At 44.0% G+C, this 17,985-nt stretch overlaps 1 protein-coding gene across 1 annotated transcript in view; it reads left to right on the forward strand.

Moving 5' to 3' along the window:
• Positions 1-624: 624 nt before the first annotated feature.
• foxp3b (forkhead box P3b) overlaps positions 625-17,985 on the forward strand; it is a gene marked incomplete at both ends in the record, with an annotated part of 28,887 nt that continues 11,526 nt past the window's right edge. Inside the window, 11 exons of the mRNA XM_080534338.1 lie at positions 625-700; positions 3,135-3,154; positions 4,821-4,935; positions 5,218-5,398; positions 6,551-6,655; positions 7,203-7,290; positions 7,418-7,492; positions 7,644-7,788; positions 8,104-8,180; positions 8,768-8,869; positions 9,228-9,349. Coding sequence (XP_080390464.1) covers positions 625-700; positions 3,135-3,154; positions 4,821-4,935; positions 5,218-5,398; positions 6,551-6,655; positions 7,203-7,290; positions 7,418-7,492; positions 7,644-7,788; positions 8,104-8,180; positions 8,768-8,869; positions 9,228-9,349 — 1,106 coding nt within the window. The remainder of the gene's footprint in view (positions 701-3,134; positions 3,155-4,820; positions 4,936-5,217; positions 5,399-6,550; positions 6,656-7,202; positions 7,291-7,417; positions 7,493-7,643; positions 7,789-8,103; positions 8,181-8,767; positions 8,870-9,227; positions 9,350-17,985) is intronic.

Genomic DNA, 17,985 nt, shown 5'->3' on the forward strand with positions numbered 1-17,985 from the left:
TGTTCATCATGATGCATGAATGACCAACAATATGTGTTGTCATGAATCTATGACAGTTGATTTGGCTGATTATACTAACAAAGGAGCTAATTGGACATTATATCAAAATCTGACCTTTTCAGTCTAATTCTGGAAAGTCAAACCTGAAATCAATTCCATCTTTGGGATACAATAAAGTGCTATTCTATTGTATTTGATTCTATTCCATAACAAATGAATCCTGCAGATTTGTATTTATTTGTTTATTTAAAAGGGACAATGGACAGTCATTGACTCTCCCTGAATTAGCTGGGTAGCTAAATTACATCAGCAGTCCCTGGGCAGGTAAATCCACATGGGAAATACGGCCTCAGATGTTATACACAATTTAAAACAGAATTACAGGACATACACACAACAAAAACATCACACTTAACACTCAAGAAAACATTACATCATAAAAAAATAAAAGAAAGAAAAAGGTTTTGGGTCTATGTGGTCAGTGGTCACATGATTGGTTATCTATCAGCCATGATTTCAGTTTTGATTTGAAGCCTGTCAGAGTGGAACATTGTTTCATAGAGCTGGGATTTGCAATTGTTTATGTTGTGTACATCAGAGCGCTGTACACCCCCCTCTGTAGAGATGCTACAGACCGAGAGTGAGAAATTGAAGAGTGGGCGGCCAGGTAGTGGGCGCCAGCAGAGCGTGCCAGGGCCAGGTGAACGTCGAGCGGGGCCCGACCAACCTCATCCTACTGATCCAGTCTCACTTCAGCCCTCCCCCTGGGCCTCTGGAACTCAGGTGCACATGCATCTATACATTATTTTCACACTTGTGTGCTGGCCTGAATCGTACTGTGCTGGCTCGGATATTTTCCTTGGCACATTGGCTTTCTAAAAGTAAACGGAACATAATTTGTGACGATGATTTTGAAGAGATCTATAATGTGAAGAGAAAGTAGGCTCAATCAATGACACACTCGCTAGTCAAGCCAAATTATTGCAATATATAGATACTAGGTCGTAGTGGGAATTACTCACCGACTCCATTGCATTCCGATATTTTTTCTTGGCTAGCGAGTGTGTCATGGAGTTTTGTTGAAATGTATGTACATTTTTCTGAATAAAATTGTTTGAGAATCAAATGTACATACATTTCAACAAAACTCCATGACACACTCGCTAGCCAAGAAATAATATCGCAATGCAATGGAGTCGGTGAGTAATTCCCACTACGACCTAGTATCTATATATTGCAATAATTTGGCTTGACTAGCGAGTGTGTCATTGATTTTCAACAATGAGATTTATTTACATTTTTCAGAATAAAAGTCTGAACATTTTGATTGATTGCCGACTTCTTCCCGCTTTCACCTCTACTATCACATATTACAAAAGTTTAAGTGTTGAAGAATCCACTAACAAACAACAGTTTTAGGATCACTAAATACTTATCATTTGTAAATTGGATTCACTGTCTCGTCTGCCGTAGGATATTGGGAAAGTGATAAATGGCTTGTAAACAAACTTACGTTTCAGGACTTATGCAAAAGCAAGGACTATGTGATCATCTAATTATTTGTAGTTATGTGTTTTTAGCATGTTGATGTTCTATCGGCATGTTATGATGTGCTAAACATGCAGTTAAATGTTCAAAGCGATGTTCCTTGCTAGCTACTGGAAGCTGTTTTGCGTGTGTTTTGATTCAAAGCAGGTTTCTCCGGTATTTGGTTTGAGTGATACCACTGATATTTATTAAAATAAGCATATCTTCTTCAACTATTTTCAAATTTCAATGTAAGACACATCATTTGAAAGCTTACAATATGCACTTTCATTGGTTTCATATTATTATGATTTTTTAACCGTGCCCTACTTGAGGACTTTTTCACCAGACCCAGTCCACATATCCCTAATGAGCTCAATACAACTGTTTTAACTTATCATAACCCCAAATATATGGTTGTTTGTAAAACAAAACAAAACAATGTATAGATAATACATATATTTTCATGCTTACAGCTATAGTTTTCTTTTAGTTTACATTTTGCACTGGTGCAATGCAAACACTTCTTAATCTCTTTATTTTCATTCTTTATTTAAAAAAAAGAATTTAAAAAAAATCCAATAAGGAGATAAATAATATTTCATAATTCACAGATGACCTTTCCACTAACAATTGTCTCTGGACCACGAATGACCTCATCTCATCTCCAAAGCATACTTCTACAGCAGGTATGATAATGCATGTCATATACCATCTTTCAGAGGTCTATCCTGACCAGTCATGCAGGGGAGGCTGGGGGAGGTAGAAATCGGAGGACAGGCTCATTGTAATGCATGGAATCTAATGAGATATGGTATTACCAGCAGGCTCCTCTTCTGAGATGGACGTGTTATACCTTCTCCCCAGTCAACTTCTTTCTGACAAGAATACAGTCCAAAGCATTGCTCTGAGCACCCTCTGCTGGTGAAATAGGAATAATGTGGACTTACCGTTGGCAATAGGAAGTGAATCAGTCATCAAAATAAAAAATGAGAGCCCCAGCCAGTGTTTGAGCGCAGTGGTGTTTCATTGACGATGACAACTATTAGGCCAACCCAAGTACAGTGGACACAGCAGAATATGCAGGAGTCATCTGAGGATTAAATGCTGAACAGGGGGTGGTGCATCCTTCTGTAAACCACTTTATTACTTTATTCAACTTGGTTTCCTTTAAAAATAAAAATAAAAAATCTATCCTTACTCAAACCAAGAAGTTCCCATTGGCACATTGAATCTGGACATGAAGGCATGTATAATCCAGTATAATAATCATATACAGTGGGTTCGGAAAGTATTCAGACCCCCTTACGTTTTTCACACTTTGACATATTGCAGCCATTTTCTAAAATCAATTAATTTAATGTATTTCCTCGTTCATACACACACAGCACCCAATATTGTCAGAAAAACACAGACTTGTAGACATTTTTGCAGATTTATTACAAAATAAACACTGAAATATCACATGGCCATAAGTATTCAGACCCTTTGCTCAGTATTTAGTAGAAGCACCTTTTTGAGCCAATACAGCCATGAGTCTTCTTGGGAATGATCCAACAAGTTTTTCACACCTGGATTTGGGGATCTTTTGCCATTCCTCCTTGCAGATCCTCTCCAGTTCTGTCAGGTTGGATGGTGAACGTTGGTGGACAGCCATCTTCAGGTCTCTCCAGAGATGCTCAATTGGATTTAAGTCAGGACTCTGGCTCGGCCATTCAAGAACATTCACAGAGTTGTTCTGAAACCACTCCTTCGTTATTTTAGCTGTGTGCTTGGGATCATTGTCTTGTTGGAAGGTGAACCTTCGGCCCATTCTGAGGTCGTGAACACTCTGGAAATGTTTTTTGTCCAGGATATCAATGTACTTGGCTGCATTCATCTTTCCTTCAATTGCAACCAGTCGTCCTGTCCCTGCAGCTGAAAAACACCCCCACAGCCTGATGCTGCCACCACCATGCTTCACTGTAGGGATGGTATTAGGCAGGTGATGAGCAGTGCCAGGTGTTCGCCACACATACCGCTTAGAATTAAGACCAAAAAGTTCGATTTTGGTCTCATCAGACCAGAGCATTTTATTTCTCAAAGTCTGGGAGTCCTTCAGGTGTTTTTTGGCAAACTCGATGCGGGCTTTCATGTGTTTTGCACTGAGGAGAGGCTTCCGTCGGGCCACTCTGCCATAAAGCCCCGACTGGTGGAGGGCTGCAGTGATGGTTGTCTTTCCAGAACTTTGTCCCATCTCCCCGCTGCATCTCTGGAGCTCAGCCAGAGTGATCTTTGGGTTCTTCTTTACTTCTCTCACCATGGCTCTTCTCCCCCGGATGCTCAGTTTGGCCGGACGGACAGTTCGAGGAAGAGTCCTGGTCGTCCCAAACTTCTTCCATTTAAGGATTATGGAGGCCACTGTGCTCTTAGGAACCTTAAGTGTAACATAATTTTTTGTTGTAGCCTTGGCCAGATCTGTGCCTTGCCACAATTCTGTCTCTCAGCTCTTCAGTCAGTTCCTTCGACATCATGATTCTCATTTGCTCTGACTTTACACTGTGAGCTGTAAGGTCTTATACACACAGGTGTGTGCTTTTCCTAATCAAGTCCAATCAATATAATTAAGCACAGCTGGACTCCAATGAAGGTGTAGGCCCATCTCAAGGATGGTCAGAAGAATTGGACAGCACCTGAGTTAAATATACAAGTGTCACAGCAAAGGGTCTGAATACTTATGGCCATGTGATATTTCAGTGTTTATTTTGTAATAAATCTGCAAACATTTCTACAAGTCTGAGTTTTTCTGACAATATTGGGTGCTGTGTGTGCATGAACGAGGAAAAAAAATGAAATTAATTGATTTTAGCAAATGGCTGCAATATGACAAAGAGGGGAAAATGTAAGGGGGTCTGAATACTTTCCGAACCCACTGGTATATATATATATATGTTACGGTACATGTGGGAAAACTAGGGTTAGGGTTAGGTGCTAGGGTTAAGGTTAGGGGTAGGGTTAGGGTTAAGGTTAGGGTTAGGGTTAGACATGCCAGCATGTACCAAGTAACCCTAGCACCTAACCCTAACCCTAGTTTTCCCACATGTACCGTAACATATATACGTATATATATACACCTTAAATACCATATATATATATATATATATATTAAATATAAGATTTCCTGATATGAAATGTGGTCAAATAAAATAATAAAAAAACCACAATGAGATTCATCTAGAATACCCTTTAATGTAGTGGTGTATGCAGAGTTTGAGTGTGTGAGCCAGTGTTGTGTTGTGAACCTTGCCCCTCAGTGTCATGGGAGTGAGGAGGAGGTGAGGCAGCTCCTGCAGCTGAGACAGCATCGACCCTCTGTCCTACGCCAGGGGGCCCGCGCCCACCCTGCCCCCCTACAGCCACCACCCCAGGGTATGCCTCCTCAATGACTTTAAACATACTTCAATTAGTATGTTTAAGTATTAGTAAAGCATGCCGAATTGACTGGGATATATATACTGTAGATGTATTCTGTTTATAATACAAATCATAATTCGAGTAGCCATGTTGTACACATCTCTCTGAAAAAAGAAAGAAACTAAAACACTTCACCATCTATCAATAAATTCAATACATAAGTGGCTGGTTAATGTGCTCCCATATAGTGAGTCCCATATCCCATATATTTCTTCATGTCGTCATCATCCACTCTAGCGGAGGCAGCGTCGGCTCAGCCCGTCCATCTGTGCAAGGTGGAGGTGGACCCGGGGAGTCATCGGCACTCCTCCTCTCCCCCGCACTCTGGCCCTTCTCCCAGACACTCTCACCACTCCTCTCCCTCTAGGAGGAGCAGTCCCACACACAGCAACAACATCACTGCCAGGCATCATGATGGGTGAGTGAGTCCATTACATAAAAAATAAAAACGAGGGTGAGGGCTGCCTGCATGATGGTGTATTTTACACTGTAACATACCCTTTTTTTTTATCCATGATGAAATCAAATGATCCAATGTTTTGGGGTAATGTTGTTCCATCTCCTCTCATTGCCAGATGACAGTAGGTTCCAGAATTAGTTTTTGTTTATGTACGCATATGTATGACTGACTGACTGACTGACGGAGTTCTCAGATCTCACGTCAATTTAAAGGAGATATTACTTGATTATTCCCTGCATGGAAATAGACATGAAACACACATACGGACAACAGCAGAAGTCCCTTGCTGCTGTCTCACTACTAATCACTTTACCCACTCCTCTCATAGCTGAAGTTCTTCATTTAACACATGTGTGGCACAGTCTGGTGAAAAGGTCCACATGTCTGCAATCCTCAAGTCGCGCAAATGAGCAAAACACTTTTAAATTTTTATTATGTGTTGTCCGTTTTTTTGCATATTACGAACATATTACGAACAACAAGTGTTGAAGAGCACACTCGATAATAAACTACAGTTTTAGGATCACATTTTTATTTTTTTTGTCTCGTCTGCCGTAGGCTACTGGGTAAGTGATACATGGCTTGTAAACAAACGTACGTTTGCAAAAGCAAGAACTGTGTGATCATCTAATTATGTGTAGTTATGTGTTTTTAGTGTGTTGATGTTCTATCAGTTGTGATGTGCTAAACATGCAGTTAGATGTTCTTAACGATGTTCCTTGCTAGCTTGCTAGATACTAACAGCTGTTTTACGTGTATTTTGATTTAGAGCGAGTTCTATCATTCAAAAAAGCAGCAACTCTTTTCAATGACACATCATTTGAAAACTTACATTCTGCACTTTCATAATCTGTAAAAAAAAAAAAAAGACCATGTCACATTTTGTTCCTTCACAAACAGGAGATTGACCTGCAAACATTGATTTGACAATTTTACTCTTGTGGCTGTGGCGGTAAGATTGTGGGGATACATTAAATACTACTAAAGCCACTAAGCTTTCAGGAAACTGACATCAGTTCTCTTCAGTCTCTAACAAACTGAGCTAAAAGCCTAGGTATTGATTGTCACTGATTCTCCCTCTGAGGTTGACCTCCTGCCCTCCCTCTGCAGCCTAGCTCTTCCCACCCCTGGTGGCTCCAGTGCTCTATTTCTGAACGGACATTGCCGTTGGCCAGGCTGTGACTCAGTATTTGAGGAATTTCCCAATTTTTTGAAGTAAGTGACAATTTCCAAGTTATCCGTCCAAGTTGATCGTACCGTAATACAATTAACTAGTTTTCATTATTTCACTTTCCCCATAATCCCAGAAATGGAGACAGTGTGAGAAACTGCACAGGTTATTTAAAAACATCTATTTTCAGCTACCCATTAGAGACTCATCACATTAGCCACATTGTCTGTACCAGTACACATGTTTTGAATGTCAAATAAAAATGTCACAGTAAAAAAATTGAAAGCATTATTTACTAGTCTCATATGGAGCATACAAACCTGCTTGTCTCCAAACAGCATCATGGTATTCTTTGATTATGATACAATCAGTGTATTCACTTAAGGTTAAATACACATGTGAATATTTGTTTAGTTTCGGGGACAGTCCCCATTAATTAACAGCAGTAAAGCAGTAAATGGAACAGCTTTAGCCTACATGGCTAATTCCCAGCTGTAGTCCCCGGTGAATTGAAAGTCATCTAATTGGTCATTGGACAAATGTAATGCATCACAGAGTAAATACCGTTGATATCCTGTCTCATATCTCCAGGCACCTCCATGCTGACCATGGTCATGGAGACAAAAGCACAGCACAGTGGAGGGTACAACAGGATATGGTGCAGTATATAGAGAACCAGGTCAGTCCATGTACTGTAGTATTAAAAAACAAAACAAACAGGGAGGTTCTATAGCTCCAACCGACATATTACTGACAAGTTGGCCACTTAATGATGAACCAATGAACTTGAATGAATCCTCTTTTAGCTGACTCTGGAAAAACAGAAGCTCTTCGCGATGCAGCTCCATCTGCACCTGTCTGAACTCAAATCTCCCGACTTGGTAGGTTCTGTCCAACCTCCTCTACCCTTTAACTGCTATGCACTTTGCGACGAAATGTTTCATTTGAATCGAGTTCCTTTGTCGAGTAATGCCCTCCAAATGACGCGACAGTGTTAATGTGGCCACAACAAGGCCGTCATCTCCGTCTCAGAGAGCAGGTTCAGACTGGCCCCACAGCCTGGCACTCCTCATGCCCCAAGCCCTAGCAGCAGATGGTGCATCGTGCGCTGTCACTAAAGAGTCAGAGGAGATGGCGCAGCACGAGTACTGGCCCACTGGCCCCGCCCACCTGCCAGGTAACACCTTCGCCCACCTGCCCCCCCCCTTCCTCCTCCATGCTGCTCTTTCCTCCACCGCCGCACTCCTCTACAACACAGGAGAACATTCAACATAGCACAACACCGGCCAGCCATGAAGGCTAATTCCCATTGGTTCCCATTGATTTCGCTTAGTAGCCTGTGACATGTTTCTCCATTAAAACACTTGAACAAAACACTGCTCTGCATTCCTTAAAGGGTTTGCTTGTTTACGTCTGGTGATGTTGGTTTCATATCTTTCAAATCTGATCCTCAACTCAAGAACAGGCTTGTTTTGCTTTGACTGGCCCGCAGATCTGGTGCCGAGTATGGAGTGTTACAGAGTCAACAACATCAGGCCTCCCTACACCTACGCCTGCCTGATCAGATGGGTGAGCTTTTGGATTTCAGAGAAGAGTCACAGTGCAAGAACGCATGTGCGATGTGATCCACTTATACCGGGTTACAAATAGGTAGCATGCTGGATAATCTCTGACATGATACTAGTGTATGTGAGGTTGTATGTGTAGAAAGTTCTGTTTAATTTCCTGTCTTAACGACATTGAACATTGTCACAGATTGATAAGAATAACTCATAGAGACAATAGGGCTTTTCACACTGCAGTTTCTTAGCATAGGGCTATCCTTATCCCAGGTTTAAGACTGGCCCAAGGCTAGCTTACCATTGATTCACACATGCAGTATTTGGGAGATTTCCAAACTGGGGTTAACCCTGAAAAAGTCAGTGCTAACCCTGCTCCAGAGCAGGATCAGCTGGCCCTGGGCTAAAGTTGGTGTTCGCCCACTTGAGAAAGTGCACCTGTGAACAGTTGCTTTGCCCCAGGCCTAAGGTGTTAGCCTGAATGCAGTGTGAAAAAGCCTAATGATAAAATATTGCTTGTGATAACATACTACATACAATATTGGAGTCATGCTAATGTGCTAATGGCCCATTGCCATATTTCCATTGTGTCTACAGGCTATACTGGAGGCTCCTGACAAGCAGCGTACTCTGAATGAGATTTATAACTGGTTCACCACTATGTTCTTCTACTTCCGGCACAACACGGCAACGTGGAAGGTTTGGCTTCTCTGTGGATCATGTTAGGAACCAAGAGATTTTTTTCGGACCACATAAGTTAACCAGTAAAAACTACAGGCCCCAGTTATAGCCTATGAGCTTAGAGTTTAACCTGGTTAGTATACATGGTTAGGAAAAACTCCTAGCCCTGCCCATGGCTGTGTTCGTAAATGAGCTCTGAGAGCACCCGGAGTGCACACTGGGTTCAACACCAAGTCATTTGATTGGACAAGAGGCATTCCATGAGTACTGATCAGATTTACAGAGCAAATTTACGAACGCAGCCCATGTTACAACTGAGTCTAGTCACAAATGACTTCTAGAATCCTAATGCATGTTTTATTCCAATTGCCCACAGAATGCTGTCCGCCATAACCTCAGCCTCCACAAGTGTTTTGTGAGAGTGGAGGGAGGCAAGGGGGCAGTCTGGACCGTGGATGAAACAGAATATCAAAGGAGAAAGGGACAAAAGTACCATAGGTACAGTACATTCTCTTTAAATCTAGGCATTAACTCCTTATAAACCACCTGTGTACCGTGTTACATCTTCATCTGGTGGGAAGTACACTGTGAATGGATTCACCAAGCCTTTTTGGGTTGTTGTCAATTCTTGGGAAAAATCCCAAGCTTTACAATCAATGGGAAATTATTATCAACACTAGCATTCCTTACGCTGATGAGGAAAAACTAAAAGATTTTGCCTTTTTAGACCTAGATGTTATGTTTACTCACCATACTTGTCAGTTAGTTTCTGTTGCCTACACTGCTACCGGCAATAACATAGGCTGATGCCTATGGGAATGCTAGTAGGAAAAAAGAACTTCCATTGTTGAGATGTTTTTCTGCCTGTATAGGAGGGGATAGAGGGGGAAAAGAGCCACTCCTTTTATTTTTGGTATCAGAAGCATACCTGTCAACATTGGGATTTGAAAATAAGGGATATTTTCCAAAAAATAAGGGATATCCCCCCTGCGCATCCCCGGGTCATCCTCTCCCCCCCCCACCATCCACAAACCATACCCCTTACATTTAGACTGTACACACAGTCAATCCTAATATCACCACTAGACAATCATAGGAGACCCCTTACATTTAGACTGTACACACAGTCAATCCTAACATCACCACTAGACAACCATAGGATACCCCTTACATTTAGACAAAGTTATACACTGTCAATCAACCACCTGCTTCAGTGCAACAAGAATTAAGTAGTTCCTACATTAAGTAAGTGACTACATGTGGTCAGAATAAGATACCTGGTTGAAAGTAAAATACTTTGAACATCCCTGCATGAAAACACAAAAGGGCATCTAAATTCAGCACATTTATTTATACATTACTTGACACCATGATGTCAATGGGAAAAGAGCGGCGCAAAGCTACCAGCGATCATTTCAAAACAGCGATAATCGAGGCTGTGTTCGTAAAAAACGCTCTGGAAATCTGATCACCACTCATGGAATGCCTCTTATCCAATCAAATTACTTGGTCCCTTTATGCCGTTGCACCTAGTGTGCGTTCCGGCACTCTCAGAGCAAAAATACGAACGCAGCCCAAGAAACGAGAGGAGACAAGTCAACTCTGACATGGATATAGCGATTGTGGCATGCGTCTAACGTCTAACAATTAAGTGTTAAATTATATTTTATTATAGGTTAAAAATACAGGAGATTTACGGGAAAATATTTAAACGGGAGCACAGCGGGAAAGAAATGTAAAATACGGGAGAATCCCGGGAAAAACGGGAGGGTTGACAGGTATGATCAGAAGTGCATGTCTGTCTGTGACGGGGTGTATCTTTTCATGAATCACTCTCAGCTGGATGGCTCACGTTCATTTATTCTGTAGAAAACATACAGTGCATCAATTTGTGGACACGGTTGCAGGGTCATCAGGCTAGATTCCAGTCAGTGTTTTCAGATGAACTGACCATACAGTAGTCACTCATACTACACAAATTATAACAATAATATGAAACAAAAATACAAAATGTGTAGACTACATAAATCCTCACTTGTGTGATCGTATAGTGGTATTTGAACAGTCAAGTCAAACAATCAATTATATATATTAACAATAACAATACAATAGAAAAACAGCGCAACTGGAATACACGCATGCACACCACGTGCAACACATGGCTGCAACCTGACTGCTAGGTTAGCTGGTGCAAACTAGCGAGGTGGAAAACCCAACCTCATACAATACGGTCTACTAACTTTGGCAGAAAAACAGACATACAATAGCACAACAATAATAATATTACCTGTAGAAAACATACAGTGCATCAATTTGTGGACACGGTTGCAGGGTCATCAGGCTAGATTCTAAAATGATGTTACACACGGACATTCACGTTAGCGCCATCATTGTTAACAACAGAAAACTCACATTAACAAACTTGTGATATGTTCCAAACTAAAATACTATGAATGGGAAACTCAAAACAGCTATCTTACTTATCAAACATTCAAATAAAACATAGGTACATTGATAATCTCTCAAACGATATTCGATCTCAGACCCTGTAGAAAACGTGACCTACCCAGTCAGTGTTTTCAGATTAACTGAGCAGGATCACGTTGCGTCCCACGCTATGCACTGTACAGCTTTATTTACACAGCATCCGGGTCACGGATATACCCCGGATATACCACGTCATTAAACCCCTAGAGGGCGCAGTTTAGCTCTATTTTAGCTATAATTGAACTTGAACTTTCTACTCCGTTACATACACCCCCCTTAAATTATACTAAAATGGGGCAACAGCATGAAAACCGGAGGACAGTAAAAAAAACAGGAGCGAAAAAACAAACAATTGACAAAACAAAAAAAAACAACGTGGATCTCGAGCACTGATGTACCAAAACTCAACATTATAAATTCTTCCATAAGAAGTGTGTAAGGACAGATTGGTACCAAAGCCCGTACTTATCACTAGGACTGTTACGATTATTCGACGTCATCGACGTCATCGACTACGTCAATACGTCGGTTTGCGTAATATGCGTCGGTTAGTCGTAAATAAACAAAATGGCTGCGACCAGTGCAAACACGGAGAGAGTTAGCGATTAGCGATGTTAGCTTATAGCCAGTTTAACAGAAGTAACTTCACTTTTAACATTACTTCCCGTGGTCGTAGCGGGCTGGCTGACGGCTTAAAATGACCGTGATGACCTGTAGACCTTATCCAGCTATAGTCTTGTGTTTCTACCCCGGGGCATAGCCCTATTATCTCCATATTTATCTCCTAAAACAGTACTAGCTAAGCTGTTGTGTTTACCACAGTCCTGTTCTGACTGGTCGCGGGCCGTAAGTGATGCTTGTCTCACAACGGAACAGTTTGTCAGTGTGTGTGTGTGTGTGTGTGTGTGTGTGTGTGTGTGTCTGTGTGTCTGTGTGTCTGTGTCACGCATGTGTCACGCATGTTTGTGTATCTTTGTCTCTGTGTGTGAGTGTGACATGCTCACATTCCTCCACAGTAATGCCTAAGGTGGAGGGGGGAGAAGGGAGAGAGGGGGGGAGAGAGCTAAGGGGGGAGGGGGAGAATGTTATGTTTGTTATTGAGATTGTTATTGTTAAAGATTGTTACTGAGAGGTATACGGTATTCCGGTTAGAATTTCACTTTTTTACAGAATTTACTGCATTACTTGCACTTTTCCTTTTACTTGAAGTTAACTTTTATAATATTATATTTTATGTTGGACTGCAAGAAAGAGAGGATCTTTTTTGTTGTGTGGAATATTGCCCTGCAGTGCAAGAATATTGAATAAAAGACTGAAATGTTGATAAGAGAAGTTTTTGACATTTATTTGGGGGAAATTAAGTGATACATTAACCGAACAGCAAAAAAATAATCGTTAGACTAATCGTTAAATTAGTCGTTAGAATAACCGACTAATCGAACAAATAATCGATAGATTAATCGTTAGAAAAATAGTCGTTTGGGACAGCCCTACTTATCACAGAGGAGAAAGAGATGCCATCTACATCCCACAGTTGTACATAACTTTGCCCTTACAAGAGGATCTCATGACTCTAGGTCACGACTCAGACCGGAAGCAAAATAAATAAAGAAAAAAAACTGGATGCACTACGCCCCTACATAGACGCCGCAATGAAACTAAATGCAGAACCTATGAAAGGCTCAGTACTCCCTTTAAGCATCTGCCCTGACATCTCACAAATAAGCCTATTTGGGTTCCTAACACTCCTCCCACATCTCGTGACAACTGATGGAACTTGAGCACTCTGTGAACGTGTGCAAACTACCAACTCCGGCTCAACCTCAACTAGAATTGGGAGGTCACCATGGGCATCACATCTAGCTTCAGGTGAGTGTACTGTGTCACATACTGTGTCAGGGGGATAATCAGTGTGGCAGTCAGGTACAGAGTCATCAGGAACACTATCCAGCAACTCATCTGGTCGGTCTTCCTTCGAGGCATTCGGCACGGGCATAGTCCCTCCGTTGACTTCTTCCTCATGGATGCTCTCTGCCCCCGCATGCTCAGGTGACTCCAATACCCAGTCCCTGGTGCGCAACCGAGAGGCCTCTTCAACATCAGAGGTGACAGAGCCCTGAACACTGGCACAGGAAGCTATAGACTGCGACTCCTCTAGGGATGCCGGGTTCCCATCTTGTTCCGGAACTGTCAAGAAGTCAACCGGAAGCAGCATGTTCCTGTGTACAACCTTCTCTCTATTCGTGACAACATCTCTGATCCTGTACACGTTGATGTCCGATCTCACAGACACCACATCGAAAGGAGTTGATTCCCACCGGTCTGCGATCTTCCTCTTCCCTCTCTCACCTCGATTGGCAAGCAGCACTTTGTCACCAACACCCAACGGCAGTCCTCTGACCTTCCGGTTGTACAGTTTGGCGTGGCGATCTTGTTCCCTGATGGCATTCCTTTGAGCGATCTGTGCTGCTTCAGAAAGATCTCTCCTCAGATGTTGCACAAACTCATGACGACTGACAACGGCATCATCCTCCAGCACATGATGAAACATGACATCCACGGGCAGCCGTGGGACCCGTCCGAACATCAGGTAGAATGGCGCGAAGCCCGTGGTCTCATGCACAGTGGAGTTGTAGCAGAAGGTCAGTGTCTGGAGCATCTGTGGCCACCTGGACTTGCTCAGTGGAGGGAGAGCCCTTATCATGCCCCCGAGGGTCCTGTTGAACCTCTCTGTGACGCCGTTGCCCATGGGGTGGTATGGAGTCGTATGGGACTTATGCACACCTGCCATCTCTAGTAGATCTTTTAGAAGCCGACTCTCAAAGTTAGCTCCCTGATCCGAATGGATTCTTTTGGGGAACCCATATATGCAAAAAAACTTGTCCCATAGACAGCGGGCAACTTGTTTCGCAGTCTGGTTCCGACAGGGGAAGGCAAGAGCTACTTTAGAAAAATGGTCCGTAACAACAAGAACATCAATGGTCTTCTTGTCGCTCTGCTCTGCGGTCCAAAAATCGATGCACACTAAGTCCATAGGAGCTGAAGTGCGGATGCTCTCAAGGGGTGCTCGGGCGTGTGGTTCAGGAGTCTTCCCCAAAATACATCTCTGACAGTGCTTCACGTGATTCTCAACATCCCTCTGCATGCCTGTCCAGAAGAATCGTTCACTGGCCAGAGAGGATGATCTTGAGCGACCCTGGTGGCCAGCAGCATCGTGGACTCCATGCAGGACTTGTCGCTTCAGAGCTTCTGGAGTGACGAACTGAAAGATCCTCTTGTCCCTGATGCGGTCTCTCTTCACACGGTAGAGGAGTCCACTACGCACTCTCAGCTTCTTCCAGTGTTTCAACAGCCTGAGCACACAGCTAGACTCAGCTGCTCTCTCGTGTGCATTTGGTTTCCTATGTCGCTGCATATAAAAGAGAACCCTGCTCACTACAGCATCTTGTTGCTGGAGATTGTGTAATTGACTCTGTGGGATGGCGATGGAAGGGTCTTCCTCGGGCAATTGCAAATACTCCGGATTAATGTAGGGCAGCTGAGAAACACCCCCAGTGCGATGGACGTCCATGACAGCAGACACCTCCTCAGCACTAATGGCACCTCCAGAAGACTCAGGACTCAGGACCTCATCTGTGTCGACATTAGTGTGCTGAACACCTTGACAGTTGGTAGTCAGCCGGAAAGCGTCCTGCACCGTACCAGCCACTACTCCATTCACCTGATCCAGCAAGGACAGGTAAGGCTCCCTCACCAGGCGATGGCTCACACAGGACTTAACAAATGGCTCACGGCTCAGCGCATCAGCGACTATGTTCTTAGGCCCTGGGATATAATTCAGATCGAAATCATATGCAGCAAGTTTGGCCACCCACCTCTGTTCGCATGCATCTAACTTGGGCTTCGTTAGGATGTAGGTCAAGGGGTTGTTATCCGACCACGCTGTGAAATGCACTCCCTTCAGCCAGTGGGAAAACTTCTCGCATACAGCCCACTTCAATGCCAGGAACTCAAGTCGGTGAGCTGGATAGTTCAACTGAGCATGTGACAGCGTCCTACTAGCGAAGGCAACTGGTCTTGCAACTTTATCACCAGGCTGGAGCTGAGAGATGACGGCGCCAATCCCATCGAATGAAGCATCCACTGCTAGGATAAATGGCTTTGGGAAATCAGGATGGGCCAGGGTTACAGAATGCAGGAGATCGCGCTTCAATGTCTCGAAAGCATCCCTACACTCGGGCGTCCAGTTAGCTGGTTTGAGCTTTACAAGATTGTGACATTTCTTCACTGGTTTTCTCCCTCTACGTGCCTAGATCGGATACCTGTACTTGGCTAATGGCTTCAACCTTTCCAGGGTCCGTCTGCACTCCTGACTCATTGATGATATGGCCGAGAAACCGTACTGATTTCCGCAGAAGATAGCACTTCTTTGGAGCCAATTTGAGATTGTTGTACTTGAAACGAGAGAAAACCATCTCTAGACGCTCGAGTGCCAGCTGTTCTGTAGGAGCGAAGACCATAACATCGTCTAGGTAGCACAATAGACTGGTGAAATTCTGATCCCCAAAGATCGAGAGCATCATCCGCATGAATGTAGCCGGGCTGTTGGACAACCCTTGAGGCATCCGGTTATATTCATGCAGGCCAAAGGGAGAGGAGAACGCAGTGTATTTCTTGTGGTCCTCATGTAAAGGCACGTTGTAGAAACCAGAGGTAAGGTCCATTGTGGAGAAGTAGGCATTACTACCTAGTGCAGCCAGCGCGTCAGCCTGATGAGGCAGCGGATGTGCGTCTTTCGTTGTCCTCGCATTAAGCCATCTGAAGTCCGTACAGATGCGCAACCCTCCATCCTTCTTCCACACAAGAACCAAGGGCGAGGCATATTCGCTGTTGGACTTACGAATTATGCCCTTCTCCTCCATGTCGTTGATGGCAGACCTCAGCTTCTCGTAGTGGTTCGGTGGCACTCTGCGGTAGGGCAGGCGAAATGGCCTCTCGTCCACCAGATGTATCTTGTGCACGAAGTCAGACGCCTCACCACAGTCCAACTTGTGGCGTGAAAAGATTGACTCGTATTTCACAACAAGCTGACAAAGCTTCTCTCTCCACAGGTCAGAGACTTCACACGCGTCCAAGTCTAGGTCGCGTAGACCAAGTTCCTCCAGTGCCTTTCTGATGTCTTCTTTGGGCCTTGCTACAGACTCACCAGTCACGGATTGTGGGGAAGACTGAATGTGGTCGGGCGGGGACAGATCTTCAGCGGCAATGCAGGGAAACACGTCCGCCAATTTGGTGTTTCGCTTCAGCACTACCGGCTCACCGGTGGGATTCACAACCTTCATAGGCAGCCATCGGTCGCCCCACATCGGCGTAACAACTCTGCCAACCAGAACTTTATTCGGTCTGCATCTGGACTGAGTTGGTTCCACTACCACCGTACTGCCCTCTGATATAGGTGCCGACACAGGGAGTCTGCCCCATACAAGATGCTCACTATTTGGCTGTAGCATCACACACTGTTGTAGCTTCAGTGTGCCAACCTTCTCAGGCACTGTCTCACCCCTCCATCTCTCTGTATTGGAAAGGAGAGAGAAGAAGTGATGACAGTCCCCATCACTGCCACCACCATGTTCAGATATCAGCCGCCAATAGCTGTCAGTCTTCCTCATCAACTCTAGGATTTTCTTGATGGCATTACTGCCTAGTATCATGTCATCGGTCTGTCCAGGCACCACAAGCATTGGGATGACCATCTTGCAGTCATACACCACCACATAGACATTGTATATTGCCTTAGGTACAACTCGGTGACCACCACATCCTCTCAGATCAGGGTTACGCTGCAAGAGACGCGCCTCCGCAGCCTCGCTAAGCGTGCATGCCATAGAACCACTGTCTATCATCGCTGGAACTCGTCAAGTACATCTTGGACCTCTACAGCAGTCCACTTATCGATCGTCTTTGATCTGAAAGTCATGGCAAGCTCTTTGGATGGACAGTTCCTGATGAACATACGTGTCACCTCCAGGAGAGGGCACTCAAGTGTTTTACCTTGTTCTTTGAGGCGATCAGTGGCAACATCTGCAGCTTGATTGAGGCGTAGCCAGTAGTCATACGCATCCTCACCACTCTTCGGCAGCGTGGTGTAGAAGTCGGCTAGGGAGATAGGTGAACAGGGAACAGCAGCAAAATGCTTACGTAGAAGACCATAGATGGCCTCTGGGTTTTCAGCGACATTAATGCCACTGCTCCTCGTCCCATACTTCACTACATCCTTAGCCCTGCCCCTGAGATGGGTGAATATTCCTTCCGCCTGCTGATCTGCTCTGATGTTCGCCTTCTTCACATAACTCCTCATTATGTCTTCCCACTCACGCACATTCACTGCGTCCTTATCATCCCCTCTGAACGTTGGAGGCTCCTTCACCCTCCTGTGAGGTACCAACTGGGCTTGGGACAGGTCTAGACTCTGGGTGGATGTATCAGTGGGCTCGGTCTGTGCATGTGCAGTGCTAAGAGGGGGTAGCGTTGAGTCAAGGCGTGCAAGTATGCTATCTGCCAGCTGTAGACCAACATCTCTAATTATGTCACTCATCTGGCTCACTACATCAGGTAACTGGAAAGCAGAGATTGGGGATGGGGTATCA

This window comes from Nansenia antarctica (assembly GCF_963989245.1).
Source record: "Nansenia antarctica genome assembly, chromosome: 6".
Lineage (NCBI taxonomy): Eukaryota > Metazoa > Chordata > Actinopteri > Argentiniformes > Microstomatidae > Nansenia > Nansenia antarctica.